Raw genomic sequence first — 14,052 nt, 5'->3', positions numbered from 1 at the left:
TTGATTAGTCCTTAGAAACTAATTTAGGTGAAAGAGCCCTGTCGATGACGTATTTTATCTGTCGGATTTAATGCTGGAATCAATCATGTCTGTCGTGGTCAATGCTCTACTTTGTTTCTCTCCCTCTCTCTCTCTCTCTCTCTCTCTCTCTCTCTCTCTCTGGTAAAATGATGCATTTGACCGCTTCAGGCCGTGAAAGATAACATGGAACGAGAGACAAGTGATTGGAGGTTCGTGGGTGCAGACGACATTAATTGCGAACATACGAGAAGATGTTATCCTCATTGACGAGGTAGGGCCCGCACTCTTGTACCGATGCTTTGCATCACATAATATATCTTATTCCTTGAAGATGTTTATGATCATTGGATTCGATTTAAGTTTCTCGAGATACATAAGATCTACGTATGAGAAGTGATGAATTCCGCTTGTGATCACCTTTTCTGCAACACGTCGGAATGGAATCCCATGTTGATAGATAGAGCTATGAGTGAGACATCAGAAACATCAACTACTTTCTTTTATATATTATATATACATATATACATATTTATCCGGAATTAATTATTTTGAAGGAAAAAAAAGCATAAAAATTGAAATGTTTCTAACATTCTTATAGTCGTGATGTGATTCTTTAAATGTATTGATACAATTAGAATGCTAAATAACTTCAAATGATAGTTAGTCAACCAAAATCAACTTAAAAGATACATGTGTTAAACTTAAGTTTAGTGAGATAAATTTCAAATTTCATAAAAAAAATTTATATGTAATTTTTCATGTATGTATGTATATATATTATGATCCAGAAGCATCTCTTGCACACAAAGATCTTTCAAGGATTTACGTTACCCCACCCACCCTTTGTTTTGGTGTTACCAACCCTCGCGCAAACGCTGAGAAAGAGGACAATACTAACGACAGGGATAGGGATCAATTAAATTAGTGTCAGTGGACTTCTGATGACAGCACACACTAAAGCCAAAAGCAAAATAGCAAAGGTAATAATTGGCCAATTCTTTGTGCGTACAAAAATATAATATAATCTTCTAACATTGTTCTTATTTTTAATACTAAGCCAATAGTTTTCTCCCCTTAATCAAACATAAACTATCAATCTAACTAATAAGATTTAAAAGAATATATTATGTATAATTATAGGCAGGTTGGCTAGATGAGTCTAAAACAAATCAAATAGATATAAATAAGATAATATTTTTTAAGTTCAAATTGTCATTCTTAGCTTGTGAATAGGCGTGTAGATCCTAAGAACATAGTTCCCAAATAATCAAGTTTAGGGTCGGTGTTATTTTTAGAAGTTTTATGATAATTTTTTTCAAAATTTATCTAGATTTTTTTTTTTCAGATCTTAGAGCTTCTGTCAGTAATACTTTGTTATTATTATTTGAAAAATTATCAAATAATAATAATAATAAAGTATTACGAGTTAAAAATCTAAAATTAGAAGTAAAAAATCGATATATAATTATATATATATATATATATATACAAAAATCTAAAGTAATCTAAGTTTAGAATCGGTGTTTAAAGTCATTAAACATTTTCAAAAAGTAAAACTCTTTTCGTTGAACCATATAAATCCATGAGATTCAGTAAAAATATCTCATGGATTTTGCGAGTGAGAGAGATGAGTAATGTCTCGTTCGATCCCCTGTGCGGTGCCAAAAAACACTGGATGTCTGCATGGTTTTCTGCGTCAATCACGTACGCACGCTGGGCTTGCAGTCTCATCAATGCGTTGACGCCAATAGTACGTGGATGCTATTTGTTTCATGTTTCGTAGGCTTTCTTTATCTTTTTGGTGGTGCAGTGCGCTCCAAATGAGTACGGAGTTGGGACCAACGAGACAGTCGATCATGTTGCATGGTCATCTTAAGTCACCATCCATCACCGGACTCTTCTCACCCAAGTTGGGATCTTTATTCGCAAGATGAGAACAAGACCAGCGCAAAATACCAAAGGCTTTTCTCAAAAGAAGTACTCAACGAGGAAGTCTAGAGCACACTTTTATTTCGATCTTACATTCCTACTTACGACTCAGCAATGCATACACTAGAAACATAAGCTTAAAACACGAACGAGTAGGCGCTTGGGTTGCACAGTAGCTTGCATGTTCCACTTCTTACGAGAGCAAACCCTACGACGATGATGGTTGGTGGTGATCGTCCTTCGTGCTCCCTGCAAAACAAGAAGTGGAAGTGTTAGCTGTTGTCTTCGTTCATAATCAAAATGCAGTAAGCTCACTAACCCTTTCCGGCCACCGGCTCTAGTGGTAACGAGGAGGAGGAGGAGGTGAAGCGTATATATGGGATGGAGGGAGTGGTGGCTTGTGGTGAGACGGAGGTGGTGTTTTCTTTTTGTAGGTAGGAGGTGGTGGCGAGTTGTGAACTGGAGGAGATGAAGGAGGTGATTTGTGATGATATGGAGGAGGAGGATGTGGTGGTGGAAGCAATGGTGGCTTGTAGTGGTGGGTAGGTGGAGGTAGTGGCGGGTTGTAAACTGGAGGAGACGAAGGTGGTGATTTGTGATGATATGGAGGAGGAGGAGGTGGTGGTGGAAGCAATGGTGGCTTGTAGTGGTGGGTAGGTGGAGGTGGTGGCGGCTTGTAAACCGGAGGAGATGAAGGTGGTGGCGACGTGTAAACCGGAGGAGATGAAGGTGGTGATTTGTGATGATATGGAGGACGAGGAGGTGGAAGCAATGGAGGCCCGTGGTGGTGGGTAGGTGGAGATGGTGGCGGCTTGTAAACTGGAGGAGATGAAGGTGGTGGCGACTTGTAAACCGGAGGAGATGAAGGTGGTGATTTGTGATGATATGGAGGAGGAGGGGGAGGTGGTGGTGGAAGCAATGGTGGCTTGTAGTGGTGGGTAGGTGGAGGTGGCGGCGGCTTGTAAACTGGAGGAGATGAAGGTGGTGATTTATGATGATATGGAGGAGGAGGAGGTGGTGGTGGTGGAAGCAATGGTGGCTTGTAGTGGTGGGTAGGTGGAGGTGGCGGCGGCTTGTAAACTGGAGGAGATGAAGGTGGTGGCGACGTGTAAACCGGAGGAGATGAAGGTGGTGATTTGTGATGATATGGAGGAGGAGGAGGTGGTGGTGGAAGTAATGGTGGCTTGTAGTGGTGGGTAGGTGGAGGTGGTGGAGGCTTGTAAACCGGAGGAGATGAAGGTGGTGGCGACGTGTAAACCGGAGGAAATGAAGGTGGTGATTTGTGATGATATGGAGGAGGAGGAGGAGGTGGAAGCAATGGAGGCCCGTGGTGGTGGGTAGGTGGAGGTGGTGGTGGTGATATATGGTGGTAAGGAGGTGGAAGCAATGGAGGCTTGTGGTGGTGGGTACGTGGTGGTGGTGATTTATAGTGGTAAGGAGGCGAAGGAGGTGGTGTTGGTGAGTTGTGAGGATAAGGGTGGTGATGATGGTGCTCCTTTGGAGGATGGTCATGGTGGAATGCTTGTGCTTGAAGGGGCAAACTTAGAGAGATGAGGACAATGGCAAGTGAGAAGAAGAGGCAGGCCATGAACGCCTTCCTCTCTCCCAATGCACCCATCATTGATCTACGGACCCTCTCAGGAAGTCTTATTAGCTTACACCTCACACCACTCCCTCGCTCCTTTTTATAGCCACCTTTGGTGCCCAAAGCTGCTAGCATTGGGTCACCCAATTCACCCTTCTTTTTCATCTTAGTTGGGCAGTACTCCAAGAAAAGAGAAGCGGCACTGCATGCATGATTGAGTAGGGAGGTAGTTCTCACTCTTCTCCCCCTCAGCTCGGCTATTGCTGATTAGGAGACATGAGTGTGTAGTTATTCTCTCTTTTATTTTTTTGCTTTTTCAAAATGTCGATTTAATATTCCATGGAAAAGCTTATGGAGCATCATTAAAAGGAGCAATACTAATTTCCTTTTTCTTTTTTTTTCTTTTTTTTAGGGGGTTAAAATAGTGGAGTTGGTAGAAATTAATTATATGATTGTTCTAAAGGTGTCCGATTAGGCTGATTACGTCATAAATATATAATATGACGATTTCAAGGATTACGATAGGCCTCCACCACATCTTAATTGGGTCTCTTCCTATTGTTCGGCCCGCTATATATACTTCCCCCGCTTGCACAGCAGTATACCGGTGACGGGTGTCTGCGATCGCATTGCAGACGAGACGGGAAGAAGGATGATGGCGGCGGGACTGACGAATACTGCCATCGCCGGCGATTTCGAGGTGAGGGAGAGGCTCGCGTCGGTTTTGTGGCGGGCGGTGCACCGGAAAAGCGGCCGAGAGGTGGTGGTGAAGCAGGTGAACCTCTCGGGGCTCAGCCGGCAACTGAGGGACTGCCTCGACTGTGAGCTCAACTTCCTGGCCAGCGTCAGGCACCCCAATATCATCCGCCTACTCGATGTGATCCAGGTCCCCAATATCATCCACTTGCTCTTTCTCCGCATAACACGTCAAAATAGGGTTATGAAGCTTCTAAAGGGATTTTTAGGGTAACTAATTGGGGATTCCATGCTTAAGTTGTGATTTTAGTGGAGAAATCCAAGGAAGTCAAAGATTTGCATGCAATTGTTGAAGACGCCATCATGCTTCTTATCAGAAGAAGCAAACAATTCTTTGCTGAAATCTCCTGTGAGAGGCATGAATGCATAAATAAGTGAACACCAACTAATCCTTCTATTTGGTACTCAGACTGTAGCTGACAAGGGTAATTCTGTGGCATCGTAGTGGATGAATCTTCAAAGTTTCTGTGTCTTTCTTTAAAATATGGATATCCGTGCTTTTGTATATATCACATTTTAGGACTAGATCATCATGCCAGCTATGTTACTAAATAGGTTTCTCTAAAGGTAGGTGCTTAGAGATCCAAGAAATGATTCGGAGGTGATGGTCATCACCATCCATCTTCATGAAATTAGCCTCAACCATCTGTATCTGTTCAAACAGTCCTATTAAACAAACAAAATAATTCCTTGCATGATCTACTCGCTTTTTAGCTCCACTCTCGTGTCTCTATGAGAATCTTGATTTGGAACTCTGCTTCACAAACCATTAATTGGTGTGCTCAAAATTCAGATAGAAACTATTTCCGGAATGCTGCCTATTTTACTGGATAGTGTTGTGGAAATGTAAAAGAACTCCCAACACCCCCCAGAACATCATCCTTTTTGTTTTTCGTCGAAGTAGTATATTTGAATCAAGTAGGCTCTGCATATTGTGACATGAGCTCATTAGTCAAGTTCTTTGTTGTTCTTGTTTACAAGAAATAATAGTAAAATTCGTCCATTTTTCCTACTTTTTAAAAGCTTTGGATGTTTAATTTATTACTACCATTTCAGGATGATGGATGCATATTCCTTATCTTCGAATTCTGCCCAGGTGGAAATTTAGCCACTTTCATTCAACACACTGGCCATCTCAACGAAGATACAGTCAGAAAATTCATGAGACAGCTAGGTATCTCATTTTATGAGTAGACTAACAGAACCAATCTGGAAAGATCTATTTCTTTTGTATGTGTCAGGGCTATATGATATGAGGGCCATATTATCTCCTCATTGCAGGAGCTGGTATGGAGGTGATGCATGTTCACCATATTATTCATAGGGACTTGAAACCTGAGGTGCCGAAGCACATTAGGACATGTTCATCCGGTAACCACTTTTTCTGATTTGCTACTCACGGTAAAATTTATGATGAACAGAATATACTGCTCTCTGCTCCCAGCTGCGATGCAGTGCTAAAGATAGCTGATTTTGGCTTTGCAAGGTACCATCGTTGGATCAAATGCTAGTCCAAATAAGTATACGAACTATTATTTGCAATGTATTATTCCACAAACTACAATAACCTTTATTCAATCTCTGAAACTTCTGGACAGAGTTGTTCATCCTGGTCAGCACATTGACATGGTTTGCGGAACATCTTTCTACATGGCTCCGGAAGTAATGCAGTTCCAGAAGTATGATGATAAGGTAAAAGGTATCATAATTTATATTCGCTACTGAATTGATAATAAAATTAAATATCTTTGTTGTGCAGGTAGATATGTGGAGTCTTGGCGCAATTCTTTTTGAGCTTCTGAATGGGCATCCACCATATTGTGGCCGAAACAATGTTCAGGTAGCTCATTTATTAATAATAATTATATTCTCTCAATTACAGGTGACATGATCTCTTCTTACTTTGGTATATGATCTCTCTTCCAGCTTCTACAGAATATAAGGAAGAGTTCTTCGCTGCCATTTTCGCAGTCCATTCTCTCTAGCTTTCATGCTGACTCCCTTGACCTATGCACTAGGCTCTTGTGTGAAGATCCAGGTGTGTCACTTTAGCGTCAGTTTTTCATATCGTTCATATAAACTATTTAAGCTTTTTTTTTCTAACATTCCTTATATTTATATTTTTTCAGTAAAACGCATGTCCTTCGACGAGTTTTATCACCACAGATTCTTGAGATGATGGGGAAGTTTGCAAACCTCACTTGATAACATGTTTCTGACTTGTAAAATAATGTTGTAGAGCCAACAGGTCATTCCGTCTTTTGGGCTATTATGTCATTCCAGTTAATGGTTTGAATCTTTGACTATCTTTTAGATCACTCAGACAAGAATTTGATACCAGCAGCAATCCTGAAGACATTGGTCACTACCCGTCTTGCGACAGGTTGCTGCTGTATAGCCTGTGACTGGTTTTGCCGCAGATTGCCTCACCAATTTCATCCCCAAATGCTGTTATCCACAGTGAAGAGTTTCTACTGATGCTACTACTGGCTCCTACTGTGCAATCGATGGAGTGAAAGGATGGATTGAGCATGCGGAGAGTTCATTCTTTGTTGAATGTCTTATACAAGATAGGGTGAAACATGAATTCTATCCTCTCCAAAAGATGAGTTGCCTTCAGTAGTTGCTTTTATCCTCTGGTATAACTGGAATGCTATGGGTAACACTAACTGTTACACAGGCCTCAAGGCCTGAACGCATTGTTCTTCACTAGCTGTTTTTGAAGTTTAAATCGTTGTAATTCAGCTCTTAGTCGAAAAGTCTCTTTCTACTTGATTCTTTCTCCTTCCAATGGTTACACACAACTGTTTAACAACTTGCATCACTGATGTTATCGGAAATCCGCAAGTTTTAGGGCATCAAGCCATGTTCTTATACCAGAGGAGTGAATGCAAAGGCAACTTCCATTGTGGTTGCATGGAAAGCCCGACTCTATCAATGCATGGAAAGCCTGACTCTATCAATCCGAGAAAAGGCTGCGTGCACCACCTCCATTCAGGTCAGAGTTCTCTTAACCCTAACGGAACCGAGTTCTTTTAAGGCACTATGTCAGCTGCTAGAAACATCTATTTGTATTGGCATTAGCATTACTGTAAGAATTAGTGTATGTCCATGCAGTGCATTCTGATCACTAAAGTAAACTTAGTTGAGATCTTGCAGGTCAAATTAGCCTAACAAAGACTCTGCTGAGACATCCCTGTGGTTTGCACAGTGTTGCAGCACATATCAGCAGTTACATTCTAAAATTAAGTGAAGCTCATAATCCATCCCTACATTAATAACATACATGAGTGTTTTTTTTCCCACTATATTATATATCTAATAGTGCTCGTCTCTAATGTCATTAGACTCTCTAGTGGTTTCTTGAATTGCATCATTATGATTTAACTAAAGGCATTGCCCGACAAGGAACTAAATAGTGAGAAAAAGATCATGTGTAGTCAGGACATTTGAGTCCACTGTTGAAGAAGCCAAAGTTTCTCCCTGGGCACGAGGGAGTCCTTCTCTGATGCCTTGTTTGACCTCCTTTTTCTTTTCCTTGGATGGATTACAGGGCATCTTCTTTGCTTTGCCGGATGGCGATGAATCTCGATGAGGCTGCACCTCAGAACTACATTTAAAGATGGAGCACCTTGCTGGGATCTCTGCAGACTTTTGCTTTTGCTTTCTCTGCAGCATTCTTTGTATGTTATTTCCTTTCTTGAAGCCTTTGCATCTGCGGTCATGAGCCAAGGTTTTGCATGGATTATTCTTTGGGGATGAGATGGAGATATGGTGGTGGCCTCTGCATCAATGATTGGAGTCAAAGCATGGGCCATGGCAAAAGTAGCTGAAAACAAGTGCAGTGAAATCTGGAATTCCCATATAACATTTGTCTAGAATAAACACAGATGGAGAATGAATGAAAGGAATGCCGGCAGGCAGAAACTTCCGAGTCCAACATCTCAACTTTCTTAAAAGTTTGGTGGAATGGAACTCAATCTGGGAAATCTAAAAGAACAAAGAGAAAGAGAGGGGAGAAAGAAAAAGCAGAGGGTGATGAGCAAAGAAAGGGCACAACAAGCATAACTTTTGACTCCATCAGGGCCCCCAAGAGATACTTGATCGTAAATTCCATGAGATACCATCTTGACTTCCTTTACAAGTTTTGGTGGAGCAGAGCTTCTCCAAATCTTTTTTTCTTTTCTTTGTTCTAATGTAAAATAAACACATAAATAAAAAAAGGAGGAAAAGGTGAGAAAACAACTTGACGCCTCATCATTCTTGAATCTGATGTTATTTGATCTTGACCTTGATTTCCCCCCACATCCTTTCTTCCTATATAAGAATAAATTTTATTATATATTATTTTTATATAATTTTTATTTTTTTTAAAAAAATATTCATCTTTTTTTCTCTCATCTCTTTCCCAATTAACAAACTATGATATCTATTGAATGATCAAAATTTATTATTAAAAAAAAGAATATTTCAATGCACACTTGTTAATATTCTCTTCGCAGACTGACTGCTCATCGTTAACGAATCTATCACATCTACATTGTATACAACCTTAATCCTTCCCTTTTAGGAATCATTTTATGATTTAATGGTTGCAAATCCTCCTTATAAGATAGATCCTGACTTGCACTCGGTGGGTGAGGGGAAAACCCTTTATACATTAGTTTAAAGAAAGGAGGAGAGGGGCGTCCATATTGACGTCCGATCCTAATCCTTGGAAACCCTTTCTTTCACAGTCCACTCTCTTCCGTCATCATCACGTAGTATAGGATTCTTTCTTCTTCCTCTCTGCAACTACGACCTATCGGCGGCAAGCAAGCAAGCAAGTCGTAGGCGGCGCAGCCTGCACTCGGTCGGCCACCCTTTTCAGCGATTTCGGCCGCTCTGTTCCCTCCACCCGTGAGAGTTAATCGAGAGATTAATCTTAGGATCACAAATGTCGCAGTAGAATAGGAAGATCAAATAAATAATGGGCTGGAAAAAAATTCTTAGGATTAATAGAGAGTTAATTAACAATTTAATTGATTTGATGATGATGATGTACTGAGCTCATTTACCAAAGATGAGAGATTAAGATTTTATTCTATATATTTCCAAAATAAGATAGATGTATGCTCCTCCTCCATCTTTTAGATGCGTGTCCAGCTCGATCAATCCGATTAGATTAAATCATATGATTTGATAAGCCTAAATCACTTTGCATTTACAATTAACAAATATAAAGTATATATTTTTTTTGTTTCCATGTGCTAATAATAATAATTATAATCCCCACATGTTAATGAGGGATTCCAAGTGTTAATTAAGGAGGTTTAGTAAGGCATGATGTGGGTCGTCTTGGTGTCGTAGCCCACGCTGCAGCTCTCGGCGTCCACCTTGAAGACCCGGAGCAGCTCCCTGGCCATCCTCGCCGCAGCCGGCGAGCACCCGCCCTGCATCACCACCAGTATCTTCGCCGCGCCGCCTCTCGCCACCGCCACCGCCTCCCTCGCCCGCCGGTCCTCCGCCGCCACGCACGCCGCCCACAGCACAGCCACCGCCGCCTCCCTCCCCTCCCGCCCCACCTTCAGCACCCTCTCCATCACCGCCCCCACGCACGCCTCTGCGGCCTCGCATACCGCCGCTCTCCCCTCTGTGCTTCTCGCCGCGGCCTCCATCGCTTTTAGCGCCCGCTCTGCCGTCGTGGCGGGCAGCTCCGCGGCCGTCAGCGCCCTCGCGAGCGCGGGCACAGCCCCGGCACGAGCCATTCCCGCCCGCGCGTGCCTCCCCTTGGCCGCTGCGAGCAGGCACCGCAGCCCCGCGTCTGCGGCCGCCGGGTCCATCGTGTCCGGCGGGTCGATCAAGCGGACGAGCTCCGGGAAAAGATCCGGCTTCTCCACGATCAAGATCCTCCTCTCGCCGTCACAAGAAGGAGACGACAGGATCGACTCGAGAACCGTAGCCGCGTCGATTCGGTATTCTTCCGCCCCGTCGCGGCTCTTGAGGACTTTGAGGAGCGCGGAGACGGACCCATCGAGGTCCGCGAAGAGCGCCGCGATCGCGAGTTCTCTGCGGCTCTCCATTCCCAGGACCAGAGCGAGGACCCTGACGGCCGCTCGCAGGGCTTCTAATCCGGCGTTATCATCGACGACACGGGAGACGAGGGCGGGGGCGAAGTGCACCGAGGAGGCAAGGCGGTCCTTTTCGGAGTCGTCGGTGGCGGGGGAGGAGAAGAAGGCGGAGAGACGGTCGAGGAGAGGGAGGGTGTCGGAGGAAGAGGATCGGAGGTCAAGGAGGAGGTCGTCGGGGGAGGAGGACGGGGGAGGCGGGGGAAGGAGGTGAGGGGAGGACCAGAGGTGGATGAGGCGGCGGAGGGTGAGGTTGGGGACGAGGTGGACGGGGGAGGGGAGGGGAAGGCGGGTGGTAGGGCAGGTCCGGTGGCCGGAGTCGAGCCACCGCTGGATCGAGTCCCGGTCGTAGGTGACGCCGGTGCACAGACTGACGGGCGACCTCATCACCTCCAGCGATATCGGGCACCGGAAGAAGCTCGGCAATTTCACCTCCAGCCCATCCACTCTCCCTCCCTTCTCTCTCCTCCTCCCCATCTCTCTCTCCTTCCTCTTCTTCCTCCTTCCTCCTTCCCGTGTCGTCTTTATATCGAAGGGAGATGGCGTCACTGGTCAGCGGTCAAAAGACAAGCAGTCCATTAGAAAACAACGTAGAGACATGGGGATGGAGGACCCACCATTTTTGGGCATCATCCATGTTTCCTTTGGCCTTTAGGGTCGTAGTAATGCAAAGGTGGGAGTGGGACGTGGGTGGAGTGCATGAAAGCTGACTGCAGCTTGACCTTGTGGGGAACGCTGCATGGCCGAAGTCCAAAACCGGTGTACGTATCGGAAGGTCGTCTACGTATACGTGGATGACATGATTGATCCAGTGAGATGAGATCGTGAAGAAGGAGATAGAGAGAGAATAGAAAAAGGCCAAGTCTTCAAATCCAAGTATTATAAGACAAACACCACCGATGGGACGGTGGAGTTGTCTCGGAAGTGTCGGTGTGGTACTCTCATATAAATTATTATTTTTTAATTCACCCTATTATAAATATTTACACATCAGATATTATTGTGTATTGGGCTCACTTTAAAATATTTTCCTATAATTTTATGAAGAATCCATCTATGTTTTTCTCGTTTGTTCTAATGTTTTCTTTCTAGCGATTTAGATTCATGATATTTAATTAAATATTATGAAAGAAAAAAAATCTCATTGAAAAGCTGATTATCCATTAGATTTTATGTTTCTAATCATAACATCCAATTTGAAATTCATTATATAATTAATAAAAATAAATTAAATATATTTAATATATTTATAATGACAGTTTATTTATGGTATAATATTCTAATTTCTGATTGATTTCATAACAAACAAAATTAAAAAAAAAAAGTTTTTTTTAATAAAGAAGAAAAAAAAGGATTTCATATGTATAATAATTTAATCACTAAATCCATCTGATTCTAATTTTGAAAAAACAATGGCATAGGCATTGCACTTCTAATTCAATTGATTGTGGGCTGCCACTTTGGAACAAAAAAAGCTCATGCTATCTAACACAAGATGATCATTCAAATATGACAATCGGACTCAACCTATCAGCTTTTCCTCGTCATACCACCAAATGTCTTAGCTTCCCCTCAATTGCACTATCAGTCTCTAACGATCCATCCACCTTGGCCATGATTTCGGAAAGGGTCAAATACTTAATTATATGGAACATTAATTTTTGATGATATGATCCGGTACCTAACGTCGATCCTTATCCTTTGTCCATTTTTGAATAAACGATACTCTCCTATACGTCATTTCCATATATTATCAATATGAAAATACATTAACTAGCTAGCGACATAAATAAATCCCAAACGGTACGAGAAGCTAAGGGGGAGGGAAATCCGATATAAAAGTCAATCGAATGAGATGAAAAATAGGGAGTAAAAAAATCTCTCCTAAACTCGTCTAAACCCTCTTTATTTTCTTTATAAATTTAAGCGTCAGAGGGGTCAAGTCGGGAAGTTCCCTGACACTAACCAATTATGCAAGACTCCGACACGTCTAAGGAGCACCTCAGGGCAATGCGAAGCATCATCTGATGAGGTCATCTTCTCTTTCGAGACGACTTTGAATATCCTTTAATAGTTGAACTTTATCTCGAAAGAATCACAAGCCGATCGACACAAGCTAATAAAGCTCCAAGAGTCTATTTTTTTTATCGTAGTCTCACTCTCGAATTGCACTCTAGACATCTGCCTAGGCCTTGGGGATAGGTCCATGCATTCAGGATTGAACTAGATCATATTGACTCTTAGATCAATTTTACATATGTAGCAACACTTAATTACTATATTGAAAGATCAAAAACTCACTTCAAGAGAGAGGCAGTGAAGATAAACGAGGAACAAAGTATTTTTAGTAATTAAATAAATACCTATTATTTTTCAATTAATCATAGTTTCCAATATGATTGTTTTGATACTAATCATATTATAATTAATGAAAATAAATTCAAATTTATTTATCAAGTTATAATTATAATTTATTTATACTATAACATCCTAATTTCTTACTTGATTTCATATATTCAAGCAAAACTAAAATGTCTTTTTTTCAACAAAAAAGATCATTGCTATTTCTTTCACATGTATGACGGGTAGATTGGATGTGTTCTTCACTTGCGTATACCGTCGTGAATCGTTCCTTAATTCAAGAACTAACAGTATCAATCTAACGCTGAAACATACCAAAATCCACACTATCTATGGATGACAAAATTTCTTCTCAACCCCATATCATCGAAGGAATCCATTTTAATTTTATTAAAGGTAAAAGGGTTCGAAATCTCAACAGACACATTTTTCAAAATATTAATTAAATTAACTAATAAAAAAACAATAATTTATCAAAAATTTTGGGGTTAGAATATTGTATTCGTCATTTATCTTTTTATCAAATAAAAAATAAATAAATAGAGAGAGAATAAGTTGATGCACCCACGAGAGTGTTATTAAAAAAGTTTGACTTTAATGGATAGAGAGAGGCCAAAGACCAACTTGCTCAACTCTCTCACGGGTTAGGCAAAACACCATTAACTTTTAAGACACCTAAAGCAGAACCTAACCCGACGTCTTCTTCTTCTCCTCCTCCTTATTCTTATTATTCTCATGCTTTGTTGACAACGGAGAAGAACTTTTGGGCATATACGGAAGGATGAAAAGGAGGAAGAAACAAAGTTCAAGTTAGTCTTGGATTGTTCTGAGTCATAGTTGATGACGACCGGTGTTCTGAGAATTCGAATGGTTGACCCAAGTGTGCTGCACTTTGGCGGTGGATGGTCAACATTTGCTGCGTGGGGGATGAGGGATGGGTGTTGACTCATCCATCCAGTCTTCGTGGAAATGAAATTATAAGTCTTCGTTCAGCTTAACAAAACCAAGCTAACATCCATCCACTATTCCTTCGTAGGATAAGAGATATATTATATGGTATAAATTATATAATTATATATATAATATTCAAAGTTTGCATGAGATGGTGCATAAAGGGTGTGAAACTTTTGTTGTTGTAATGGACAAAGAAGAATTTATATTTTATATTTTATTTTTTGATGGGCATAAACAAGGGGTTTGGAACTTTTGATATGGTTAGTTGATCTTGGAGAATTTATAATTTATTCTTATATAGTAAAAAAAATTCGATGGATATAGATAAGGAGTGGATTA

At 41.5% G+C, this 14,052-nt stretch overlaps 3 protein-coding genes across 4 annotated transcripts; 1 reads left to right on the top strand and 2 right to left on the bottom strand.

Moving 5' to 3' along the window:
• Nucleotides 1-1,974: 1,974 nt before the first annotated feature.
• On the bottom strand, nucleotides 1,975-3,608 carry LOC108952840 (extensin-1-like). Its single transcript, XM_065151818.1, has 2 exons — nucleotides 2,270-3,608; nucleotides 1,975-2,199 (listed from the first exon to the last, which is right to left on the bottom strand). Exon 1 carries the CDS (start codon nucleotides 3,569-3,571, stop codon nucleotides 2,288-2,290), a length of 1,284 nt encoding a protein of 427 aa, XP_065007890.1. The 5' UTR covers nucleotides 3,572-3,608; the 3' UTR covers nucleotides 1,975-2,199; nucleotides 2,270-2,287.
• A 517-nt stretch (nucleotides 3,609-4,125) lies between these two features.
• LOC135637667 (serine/threonine-protein kinase ATG1t-like) lies at nucleotides 4,126-7,042 on the top strand. 2 transcript variants are annotated; one of them, XM_065150352.1, is made up of 8 exons: nucleotides 4,126-4,421; nucleotides 5,348-5,465; nucleotides 5,573-5,631; nucleotides 5,713-5,777; nucleotides 5,890-5,983; nucleotides 6,051-6,131; nucleotides 6,227-6,329; nucleotides 6,421-7,042. In XM_065150352.1, exons 1-8 carry the CDS (start codon nucleotides 4,188-4,190, stop codon nucleotides 6,468-6,470), a joined length of 804 nt encoding a protein of 267 aa, XP_065006424.1. In that variant the 5' UTR covers nucleotides 4,126-4,187; the 3' UTR covers nucleotides 6,471-7,042. The 2 variants fall into 2 exon arrangements, with proteins under 2 accessions (XP_065006424.1, XP_065006423.1); XM_065150351.1 differs by having other exon boundaries at nucleotides 4,127-4,421; nucleotides 6,218-6,329.
• A 2,408-nt stretch (nucleotides 7,043-9,450) lies between these two features.
• LOC135638099 (U-box domain-containing protein 29-like) lies at nucleotides 9,451-10,934 on the bottom strand. The gene has a single exon (XM_065151047.1). The coding sequence runs from the start codon at nucleotides 10,873-10,875 to the stop codon at nucleotides 9,604-9,606; it is 1,272 nt and encodes a 423-aa protein (XP_065007119.1). The 5' UTR covers nucleotides 10,876-10,934; the 3' UTR covers nucleotides 9,451-9,603.
• Nucleotides 10,935-14,052: the final 3,118 nt, after the last annotated feature.

This window comes from Musa acuminata, chromosome BXJ3-5 (assembly GCF_036884655.1).
Source record: "Musa acuminata AAA Group cultivar baxijiao chromosome BXJ3-5, Cavendish_Baxijiao_AAA, whole genome shotgun sequence".
In the NCBI taxonomy this organism is placed as follows: Eukaryota; Viridiplantae; Streptophyta; class Magnoliopsida; order Zingiberales; family Musaceae; genus Musa; species Musa acuminata.
This window is presented reverse-complemented; position numbering and strand designations above follow the sequence as displayed.

Coding starts and splice junctions, on each gene's coding strand:
- LOC108952840 (XM_065151818.1), bottom strand. CDS start 3,571: ATGATGGGTGCATTGGGAGAGAGGAAGGCGTTCATGGCCTGCCTCTTC.
- LOC135638099 (XM_065151047.1), bottom strand. CDS start 10,875: ATGGGGAGGAGGAGAGAGAAGGGAGGGAGAGTGGATGGGCTGGAGGTG.
- LOC135637667 (XM_065150351.1), top strand. CDS start 4,188: ATGATGGCGGCGGGACTGACGAATACTGCCATCGCCGGCGATTTCGAG. Junction 6,132..6,217: donor GTGGCCGAAACAATGTTCAG/GTAGCTCATTTA, acceptor TCTCTCTTCCAG/CTTCTACAGAATATAAGGAA. Junction 6,330..6,420: donor GCTCTTGTGTGAAGATCCAG/GTGTGTCACTTT, acceptor ATATTTTTTCAG/TAAAACGCATGTCCTTCGAC.